The 10,030-nt window shown below is 50.4% G+C and overlaps 1 protein-coding gene across 1 annotated transcript; it reads right to left on the minus strand.

Moving 5' to 3' along the window:
• Nucleotides 1-635: 635 nt before the first annotated feature.
• Nucleotides 636-1,250, minus strand: LOC141607405 (uncharacterized). Its single transcript, XM_074426756.1, has one exon. It carries the CDS (start codon nucleotides 1,248-1,250, stop codon nucleotides 636-638), a length of 615 nt encoding a protein of 204 aa, XP_074282857.1.
• Between the last annotated feature and the right edge of the window lie 8,780 nt (nucleotides 1,251-10,030).

Raw genomic sequence — 10,030 nt, forward strand, 5'->3', positions numbered from 1 at the left:
AAATTGCAAGTTTTTCATATTTCTTACAAGTCTCAAAAATGGTTCATTTATTTAAGTATGGCTTAGCTTAATGTCTTTCTTCTCTTAGTTGATCGAAAATTGATCTCTCCCGTTCTTAAGTGAACAACTTAGAGATATTTGATCCTATAACTATTTGAGAACTAGATAGAGCTTAAAGAAACGGAGTAGTTTCTTGAGTAGCACGATCGGAGTAGATTGTGGGGAATCTCGTTGTAATAGAATAATTGTAATTAGAGTTAATTACGTTATCAAATTATTAATGAGAAGTAGATTGGACGTAGGCCTATAGAGTGTAGGCCGAACCAATTCAAAACCGATTGTGTTGAACTTATTTTGTTTATTCTTTTCAGCTGCAATTCTTAGTTTGTCGTTTTTATTATCTTCATCAATAGTCTACTATACTGTCACGTTGGTCTGTTGTTTACAGTTTATACAAAGACAACAAGTTACAGTCCGTTACACTGTTGCCTTCATCATAACTAACGATACTTCTTTTAATCTCCATTTAAAAGAGGTTGTGTTAGGTATTTGAGATATCATTTCATTTAACTAACTTAAATCAATTAAGTTAAGTTAAAATTTTTAAAAGGTACCTAATTCACCCCCTCCCCCTCTTAGGTACTTCGGGATCCTAAACTCTTCAGGTTTCTCATCCACCAGACATTGTATAGAGCAGCTACCAGAATGGCAGCTATAATGTCAGCTTCAATCTGGGACTGGAAAGACTTCATGCTCCACCAGTCCTCTATGTTTGATGTAGGCAGTTGAATCTTACACCAATCAGAGAGTAACTGGATACACCTGCTATTATAGGGACACTGAAAAAAGAGATGATCATGTGTCTCTTTATCAGTCCCACACAGATTACATCCTTCCTCTGCACTACCAACCAACCTGCACAGTCTATCTTTAGTGAGCAATCTCTTCCTCATAATCAACCACCCTATGCAATAGTGCTTAGGTAGGTTTACAGTATTCCAAATCCACGAATGCCAAGATACAGCTGGATTATCCCCTCTGAGCCAGTTATATCCACTAGCCACAAAGTAAATTCCATCCTCATCAAGCCACCATGTATCAGCATACCCAGGTAGCATTTGATTTTTACATCTGCAAATACTTCTCCAGGACCAACTAGACCCAGTATTTGGTTCATACGCTTTCCAATCAGTTTGTTTAATATATATACTATGAACCCACTTAACCCATAAGTGATCCTTCTTCTGCATAATTCACCATATATATTTTCCCATTGCAGCTCGGTTCCATAGAGTGATATCAGTAATCCCCAAACCTCCTTGCTTCTTAGGATAACAGACACTCTCCTATGAAACCAGAGCTAGTGCTTTTGCATGAATGTCTCTTTGCCACAGGAAATTCCTACAAATGCACTCAATTTTCTTCAGCACAGTACAGGGGAGGATAAATATTCTGGCCCAATATGAATGGAGAGTGCTTTGGACAAATTTAATAAGTACTAGTCTACCAGCATAAGAAAGTTTCCTAGCACCTAAAGCCCTAACTCTATCCACTACCTTTTCAACCAGAACATTACTGTTCCGGGGTGTAATTCTAGAGCAAGTATAGTTACCACCCGTGGCTTGTTGAATGATGTCTTGAGTTGGATTCTCCCTTGATCTTAATCGTTCCTCTCGGCCTCTCCTGCAACAATGAACGAACTGAGGGCTTGGCTTTGAGCCAAGCGTACCCACTCCGACGCCCAAGTCAGTAAACTTAGATGTATAAGTTGTATGCTAATTGGCTAGGAATATATTGTAGAGAGATAAGGAAGATTATACCAGATGAATAGTGTATTTAGGTTAAGTTGTGTATTTCAGGATTGGATCCCCTCCTCAATGAAGGTTGAGGAGTATTTATAGACTTCACCTTTTGTCACGTAGTGGCCAAGTGGCCAAGTGGCTAGCAGGTGGAAAGACTGATCTACCCCTCGGCCGAGGGACCTATGGCAGGCCGGCGGGTCCCGGTGACTCACCGCCGAGGGGTCTTGGATATGAGTACGCGGGTATGTGTTCCGGCTGGCAGGTTGTCATGCCGGGACCCAGGTTGGCAGGCCGATGGGCCGCATCGGCTAGGTCGTCTAAGTCGTTGACTTGCTGTGGATATCTTTGACCTTGCTCAATATGTTGACTTGGTCAGCGGTGCAGAATATGCCCCATCAATTTGCCCCCAGCGTAGTCTATGCCGTGGTATGGGCTTCGATGTACGTCTGAGCGTATATTCTGCGCAAGTAGTTTGTAGAAAATTTTCTGCATCGGCTTCTTCTGCGGCGGCTTCTTTTGCCTCTGCCTGGTCTTTCTTAGGCCGTACCATATCCCCCCTCCACATGGATGTGTATTGGGCATCCGATGTGGAAAAAAGAAAGGGACGCTGGTCGAGACCGGGTTTGAGAGTGCCGGTAGTTTTTGATTGCCCCCTGCCGGCGCTGTCTGGCCTGGTTGATCATGTGGCCGGCGGAGAACAGATGCTTGGGAATTTGTTGAGGAAGGTGAATAGGCAAGGAGATATGAATAGGCGTGTTGAAGACGCTTGGTCACTGTTGCATTGATTGACGTCTAACTGTTGCAACGATTGACATCCCGTGGTTGCATGTCCGACACGTGTCCGCACGCTGATTGGTTGACGCTTCATGGGTCATTCTTCTCGATTGGTCCCGCTTCATGGGCTTTTCCCTATAAATAGGGCAGTTGCCCCGTGAAATTTCCCACCAATTTCATTCTTCAAAATTTTCTTCTCTCTAAACTTCCAAGGGTTTCTTTGTCTTCTAATTTCCAGAGTTGTTACTCCGGCGAGTGTTTTCTTCAAGGTAAACAAACAAACTTTCCAATTTTTAATTTTGTAAGTTCATTGTAAACATGTCTTCTGCTGACGCCGGGCCTAGTAAGCCGGGCCCTAGGTCTCCTTCTCCCGAAGTCGATCCTCGGATTCTGGAGGAATGGGAGGATGATTCTGATGTCGATGATGACGCGGACGATTTTGGTGACGATGCTGAGGAGGCTCGTCCTAATACCATGAGGCGGTATGTTATGGATCACGGCCTCGCCTGTAAGGCACGCGTTGACCGAGTTTGGACCCATAAGTTGGCCAGCTGTTCCGGTGAGAAATTTTTCGAGGGCCACTTCTTCTTCGGCAGGGGATACAAGATTGTTATCCCTGAGGAGGGCCAGGCCGTCTGTTGCCCTCCACCGGGCCACACTGGCGTATATATGCGACATTTGGAGTACGGGCTCCGGTTTCCGCTGAATGGGTATGTTGTGGCCATCCTTAAGGCCATGAACGTTGCCGTTGCCCAATTGCACCCGTTGGCTATGAGGACCATAATCGGGTTTGTCTGGCTTTGTCTCTTCAAGGGGAGGCCCCAACGGTGAACTTATTTCGCCGACTTCATTACCTCCGCCGTCATTCTCCGGCCGCGCCGGTTGGCACATGTGCACACGGAGAAGGGTTATGTCTCTGCGACAAACTTTCCTCTTGCAAGGGCCGGCGGGGTCGGTGGGTGTACGTTAAGGTGCTTGGACGACTATCCGCCGCCCCTGCTCCTTTCAAAGATCAAGTTAACTTGCGGGTGTGAGACTAAGGCGGAGCATGACAGATGGGTCTCCCGGAAGAAACTCAAAATGGATGCTGGCAAGGTTCTTCTCTCGGAGGACGAGAGGCTGGCAATGCGGCTTTTTGAGGTAGACAAGGGTGGGCTGCCGAAAAGATGGATTCCTCCAACGCAGATCATTCTTCAGGATGAGCCGCTTTGCCATGTCGGCCTCATACCGGCCCTAGCGCAGGGTGAGTGGGGTCGGTGTGAGGCCCATCACCGTTCTTGTTGTGTCTTTGAACTTTGATTTATTTCTTCTACTTAACTCTTGCTTCGTTTCCTTCGCAGGCCATTTTGGACCGGACCTGTCTGAGGATATCCTCTGGAGAATGGGACTGAACAAAGATAAGACCGTTGCTAACTTACATCCCAAAGCTCTCCCCAATGACCGCAGGAGGTCGCCGACTGACCTCATAGAGCAGCGGCTGAAAAGCTTGAGTGCGGTGGAGACCCAGGCGAAGGTTGTTAGTAACGTGCCGCGCCACACGCGAAAAACGAAGTCCTCGGCGGTGGTGGCGTCGACATCGGCTCCGCCTTCCATCCCCCCTGTTCAGAAGAAGACGGTGGAGATCGTTTGTATCTCCAACGGGGATGACTCCGACGAGGAGGAGGGGTCGCCCCTTGTCCGTAAAAGAAAGCAGACGGCCTTTACCGCGACCGTTGATTCTGCTGCTGACGAGGAGACGCGTCTTTCGGCCAAGAAGGCCAAGCACGGTATTGTTCTTTCTGTGGCTTAGGCGCTGCCTGCGACAGGCTCTTCGGTATGTCTGCGTATGTCGATACTTATGCTTACTTTAAATTTTGTAGATCGGCCGCAGTCGTCCGCCGCTCCTGTTGGGCAGCAAGTGGAGGGGAGTTCTGTGCGGGCTGGTGATCAACACGTCACCGTGAACTCTTCATCCCAGACGGTTTTCCTCCCCCAGCTACAAGCCGGTGATCAAAGGGTCACCACTGTCCCTTCATCCCAGAAGGTTTCCTTCTCCCAGCTACAAGCCGGTGATCAAAGGGTCACCACTGTTCCTTCATCCCAGAAGGTTTCCTTCTCCCAGCTCATAGATGAGGGCACGGAGCTGATCAAGGAGCTGGCGAGGTGGAACAGATCTTTACCGGTGCTCGTATCGTAGAGCGGGGAGAAGGCCGTGGCTCAATCCGCTTTTGAGCTTAATGCCACTAAGAAGGTGGCCGCGAAGGCAAAGCAGGATCTTCTCAATGAGCAGAGGCTTAGGGGAGATGCTGAGAGGGTGCTCTTGGCTGAAAGAAAACTTAGGCAGGACGTTGAAAAGGAGGTCCTTGCTGAGAGAGCCAAGGCCGAGGCTGCGGCAGCCGAAGCTGCTAAGCTGCTGGAGAAGTGTAAACTTGTTCAGAGGCACGCCGACCTCTACCTCCAGCAGAGGAATGAATCCAGGGACCTGTTTAAGGTCCAGGCGGAGGTGGTTCGGAGCAAAGAGGCCGTCATTAGGCAAAAGGAGAAGGACATTGAGATGCTCCAAACCGTCATGCTCCCTAACATGTGTGCTGAATTCCGGGATTTGGCCGAAGGAGCTGCTAGGGAAGTGATTGAGGAGCTCTTCCCTCTTGATGGTTCCTTTCCGTGGGACAGATATGACGAGCTGCTTGATGACAAGCTCGAAGCCAAGGAGAAGGCCGTGGCGGAGAAGGCTAAAGAGGCCGCTGAAAAGGCAGCTCTTGCTGAGAAGGCTAAAGAGGCCACGGAGGAAGCTAAGCGGGCAAGGGCAGCTGAGGCTGCCGAGGCTAAGGCTGAGGCTGCTGAAGCTGAGGCTGCTAAGAGAGCTGCTGGGTTACCCGTCGAAGAAAGTGCCGCTGCTGATGGCGAGCAACAACGGACATAGGGAGATAATATCTGTAACCTTTTGTCTTTTGGCTTATGCTTGTAATTTCTTGTAATTCGTTGAACATTCTTAATAAGAGTTCGTTTCTTTTGCCTCCGGCCCGGCCGAGGTTTTTACCTCACTTCTTTTTCCTGCGCTAGTATTTGTGCGTCTCGATTGTACCTTAGCGTCTATGTCTTCGTCTGGGTTGTCTCCTTACGTTATTAATTGAGTGTCTCTTTTGTTCCCGCCTCGGCTTGGCCGAGGCAATCTAGAGTGCGTATCTCAATTGTGTTAACGCTTCCAAGGCATTTTGAACGCTCTGCAAGTATCACAGGCGTTGGTCATTGCCATCGAGGTGTCTGCTTCCTAGCGGTGATTGCCGCTCTTGTCAGTGTGTGACAGTGTGAGCCAGCATCTGTTTCTTGTTATCGACGGCCGTGGTGTCTACCACTTGGAGTGACTGCGACGGCGTCAAACCTCTTGGGGTGACTGCCGTGGCGTCTACTACTTGGGGTGACTGCGACGGCGCCTGTTTCTTCATAGAGACTACCGTGGCGTCTACCACTTGGAGTGACTGCGACGGCGTCAAACCTCTTGGGGTGACTGCCGTGGCGTCTACTACTTGGGGTGACTGTGACGGCGCCTGTTTCTTCATAGAGACTGCCGTGGCGTCTACCACTTGGAGTGACTGCGACGGCGTCAAACCTCTTGGGGTGACTGCCGTGGCGTCTACTACTTGGGGTGACTGCGACGGCGCCTGTTTCTTCATAGAGACTGCCGTGGCGTCTACCACTTGGAGTGACTGCGACGGCGTCAAACCTCTTGGGGTGACTGCCGTGGCGTCTACTACTTGGGGTGACTGCGACGGCGCCTGTTTCTTCGTAGAGACTGCCGCTCTTGTCGGTATGACAGTGTGAGTCGGCGTCTGCTGCTTCCTAGTGACTATGGGAAGAGCGAACATTCTGATGGAAGACTTGGATGATTTTTCATTTAGATAAAAACATGCGTCGGGGTGCCCACAGCTGTTTTGGACACCTCCGCCGCTACATAGACTATTCCCGAGATTACCAGCGTCCTCATGGCCTAGTCAGCCACTAGTTACATCCATGAGGTCGCCCTCCTGTTGTAAGGATAGACCTTTCCCTTTTTCTGATTTCTTTGCCACTTTGAGGGATTGCATGTTGCATCCTCTGGCGGCTATCTGGACGTTGACCACCTCGTCATTCTCGTCTTTGGAGACGAGCTTATGCGCTTCCCCCCGGTCCGAGACATACATCAGTGTTAGGGCCCGGATGGACATCACTGCGTCAGCCTCGCTCAGGGTGACTCGGCCTATGAGAACGTTGTAGGCGGACGAGCCGTCGATGACCACGAACTCAGCTAGGACATTCTTAGCCGCTTTCTTTTCGCCGAACGTTACCGGGAGTCTGATTGATCCCAGTGGTACCAGGCCGGCCCCAGAGAAGCTGTATAGTGGGTTGGTGCAGGGGCTCAAGTCCTTGACTTTCAGGCCGAGGCTGAGGAAGCACTCCCTGAACATGATGTTCGTGTACGCGCCTGTGTCAATCAGGCACCTCTTGACCAGGTGGTTGGATATGTCCAAATTGACTACAAGTGGGTCGCTGTGAGGAGCGATGACTCCTTCGTAGTCCTTCCTTCCGATGGTTATATCGGGGATGTTGGAAGCGGGGATCGCCGTGTTGGGCACGAAGTTGATGGCCCGATATAGTTCGTTCGGTGTCGTTTGTGCCCATGGGCGGACCCTCCGTTCTCGTTGCCCCGATGACAACATGGATCACTCCTATCCGTTCGAAGACGGATTTCTTACCCGTCTTTGCCGCCGCGTCGCCTTTTGGCCTTTGGCAACGTACTTGCCGAGGCTCCCCTTCCGGATCAGCTCTTCAATGGCATTCTTTAGATGCCGGCAGTCGTTGGTTAAATGGCCGGTGTGGCCGTGGTACTCACAGTACTGGCTCGTGTCACCGTCACTTTTTGGCTTGGGGGGTTTCTCCCACTTCTGGCCCTCGCTTTTGCTCAGGGCAAAGACCTCGGCGGCTGATACGACGAGTGGGGTTTTATCACTATACCGCCTCTGGTGGTACGTTCCCGAATTCCACCCGGTGCCCGTCGAGTCCTGTCTTCTGGCAGGTTTGTCCGACCGTGACCTATTATTCTCACGGCGTCGTTCATCGGACCGTGACCTATTGTCGTCACGGCGTCTCTCATCCGGATTATCCCCCGCTCTTCTTTTCGAGTGCTCGGCCTCGGCCTACCCAGTCTTGTGGTAGTCCTCCACCTTAATGGCTTAGTCGGCCATCTTCCCGGCGAGTCTAGTCTTTGGCCGCCGTACTTGATGAGCTCATTTTTTAAGTCCCCTCTCGGAGACCTTTCATCGGCGCGAAGGCGCGCCCGCTATTCGGATCCCGAACTCTGCTGAACTTTGGCGTCGAACCTCTTCACATAGCTTCGGAGAGTCTCGCCTCCCTCCTGCTTGATAGTCAGGAGGTCCGATGTTTCGACGGCCCTCCTCTTATTGCAGGAATACTGGGCCAAAAATCTTTCTCTCAGGTCGCCATACCCGTATATCGATCCGTCGGGGAGTCCTTTGTACCAGCTTTGTGCCATCCCATGCAAGGTTGTGGGGAAGACACGGCACCAGACCTCATCAGGCTGTTCCCATACCGACATGTGGGACTCGAAAGCCTCCGCGTGGTCGGATGGGTCGCCCTCTCCTGAGTACGATATGGGTGGCAATTTTAGCTTAGTTGGCACCGGGATTTCTAGGACGTAGTCGCTGAGGGGCTGTCTGACCACGTGTCGAACGGCACGCGGCGATCGGCTCCTCACGTCCCTAGTTCGGCTCCTCTCCCCGTGGCGGGAAGGACTTCTTCCCTGACTCTGGCGAGTCGGGCTTCTTCTTCTCCGACTCTGATGAGTCGGACTTCTTTCATTTCTCCGGGCGGGCCTCGTGGGCTGCTGCAGCTGACGCCGTCCCTTCCGCGAGCGCGGTCAGGACTTGTGTCCACCACTTGCATTCTGGGCTCTTCCGGCGTTTTGACAGGGCCAACTTCTTCTAGCGCTCCATTCAAGTCTCTTGGAGTCACATTCTGGGCCCTGGTCTCCTGTGCGGGTTCCGCCGCTCTTGTCGGTGTGACAGTGTGAGCCGACGTACTACCAATGAGGTCTAGAAGTTGCTTTAGTAATGCCACGTCGACCACATGTCCCATGAGGGTGACTTGGTTGGCGGGCAGCGGCGCATCTGGTGTTATTGGCATCCCGAACTCCGTTGGATCACTCCGCCGGTGGAGGGCTGCATGACTCCAGAATTGTTGAAGGTATCATCTGGGTGGAGGGGCTCGTCGGTTACGAACACCTCTTGCTGTTTCGACATTTTCTTAGCTTTTTGGGTGGGTTTTTGTGTGTTTTTTTTTTGTTTTGGGAATGAATGTGACTAGCTTCTAGTGTCTATCCCCACAGACGGCGCCAATTGTTCCGGGTGTAATTCCAGAGCAAGTATAGTTACCACCCGTGGCTTGTTGAATGATGTCTTGAGTTGGATTCTCCCTTGGTCTTAATCGTTCCTCTCGGCCTCTCCTGCAACAATGAACGAACTGAGGGCTTGGCTTTGAGCCAAGCGTACCCACTCCGACGCCCAAGTCAGTAAACTTAGATGTATAAGTTGTATGCTAATTGGCTAGGAATATATTGTAGAGAGATAAGGAAGATTATACCAGATGAATAGTGTATTTAGGTTAAGTTGTGTATTTCTGGATTGGATCCCCTCCTCAATGAAGGTTGAGGAGTATTTATAGACTTCACCTTTTGTCACGTAGTGGCCAAGTGGCCAAGTGGCTAGCAGTGGAAAGATCGATCTACCCCTCGGCCGAGGGACCTATGGCTGGCCGGCGGGCCCTGGTGACTCACCGCCGAGGGGTCTTGGATATGAGTACGCGGGTATGTGTTCCGGCTGGCAGGTTGTCATGCCGGGACCCAGGTTGGCAGGCCGATGGGCCGCATCGGCTAGGTCGTCTAAGTCGTTGACTTGCTGTGGATATCTTTGACCTTGCTCAATATGTTGACTTGGTCAGCGGTGCAGAATATGCTCCATCAATTACATTCAAGGGCTGAGAGTTTTCTTGGAGCAATTGGGATCCTTAGGTATTTGAAGGGAAGGGACCCAACTTTCAGATCAGAAAGATCAGCAATCTCCTACAATAACCCTTGAATCATCCCATTGCCATAGATATTTGATTTACTAGCATTCATTTTGAGTCCTGAGGCAGCTGAAAATATAGCAAAAGCACGCAGCATCAGCACTATAGATCTCCTTTATCCTTTACAAAAAAGTAACAAATCATCTGCAAAGCACAGATGAGAAAGCTTTAAGTTCCTGCAAAGGGGGTGATATTTAAACTCCTCATACTCCTGAACCACATTCAACACCCTGGTTAAGTATTCCATGCATAGAGTAAAGAGCAAGGGGGATAATGGATCCCCTTGTCTTAACCCCCTCTGTCCCTTGAAAAACCCAAAAATTTCTCCATTAAGAGACAAAGAGTAATGTGAAGTG

The sequence above is a fragment of the Silene latifolia genome, chromosome 10, assembly GCF_048544455.1.
Source record: "Silene latifolia isolate original U9 population chromosome 10, ASM4854445v1, whole genome shotgun sequence".
Lineage (NCBI taxonomy): Eukaryota > Viridiplantae > Streptophyta > Magnoliopsida > Caryophyllales > Caryophyllaceae > Silene > Silene latifolia.

Coding starts and splice junctions, on each gene's coding strand:
- LOC141607405 (XM_074426756.1), bottom strand. CDS start 1,250: ATGCAGAAGAAGGATCACTTATGGGTTAAGTGGGTTCATAGTATATAT.